We start from the raw sequence: 683 nt of genomic DNA on the forward strand, positions 1-683 counted from the left end.
CCTCCCTCCCTCCCTCCCAACCCTCTAACCCTAAACCTCAAACATGAGACCCATCTTCGTCGTCTCCCTCATCCTCATCCTCTCGCTCCTCCACCCTCCCACCACCTCCGCCAACTTCGAAACCTCCCTCAAATTCTTCTGCAGCCGCACCTCCTACTTCAACCTCTGCGTCCGATCGATCAAGGAAACAGCTCCCCGACTCAGAAGACTCAACGTCAACACCGTCCTCGCGGTCTTGATGCGTGCCGCTGACGTCAAGGCTCGTGAGGGTAAGTCTTTCGCCCTCAAGCTCGCCAAGCATTCTCGTTACAATGCCAGAACGCGAGAGCTCCTCCGCGATTGTGCCGATTTTTACGATACAGCGCTCGGGAATCTCGCGGCCGCCGGCAGGGCCATCAGATCCGGCGATGCCGGTACCCGAGACGCCATGATGAGCTCTGCCATCTCGAACCTGGGGACCTGCGAGGATGGATTCAGCGAGTTCTTCATCAAATCGCCGTTGGCGGATCGGACTAGGGTGCTCAAGTATATGGTCGACAATTGCCTTGCCATTGCCGGTATGAGAAGGCCCTAAGGTTTCTTTTATATCCAGCTTCAATCTTCATTTATGGATGTTGTGGAAATCATGGCTGGTTCTTGTCGTTATTATTGATGGTTTAATTTAAAGAAAAGTGTTATATGAA

At 53.1% G+C, this 683-nt stretch overlaps 1 protein-coding gene across 1 annotated transcript; it reads left to right on the plus strand.

Moving 5' to 3' along the window:
- The first annotated feature begins 9 nt into the window (after window positions 1-9).
- On the plus strand, window positions 10-672 carry LOC110034416 (pectinesterase inhibitor 12). The gene has a single exon (XM_020738682.1). It carries the CDS (start codon window positions 44-46, stop codon window positions 572-574), a length of 531 nt encoding a protein of 176 aa, XP_020594341.1. The 5' UTR covers window positions 10-43; the 3' UTR covers window positions 575-672.
- Window positions 673-683: the final 11 nt, after the last annotated feature.

This window comes from Phalaenopsis equestris, unplaced genomic scaffold (assembly GCF_001263595.1).
Source record: "Phalaenopsis equestris unplaced genomic scaffold, ASM126359v1 Scaffold186733, whole genome shotgun sequence".
In the NCBI taxonomy this organism is placed as follows: domain Eukaryota; kingdom Viridiplantae; phylum Streptophyta; class Magnoliopsida; order Asparagales; family Orchidaceae; genus Phalaenopsis; species Phalaenopsis equestris.

What these genes read in the sequence shown, in the direction of transcription:
- LOC110034416 (XM_020738682.1), top strand. Translation starts at nt 44, where the DNA reads ATGAGACCCATCTTCGTCGTCTCCCTCATCCTCATCCTCTCGCTCCTC.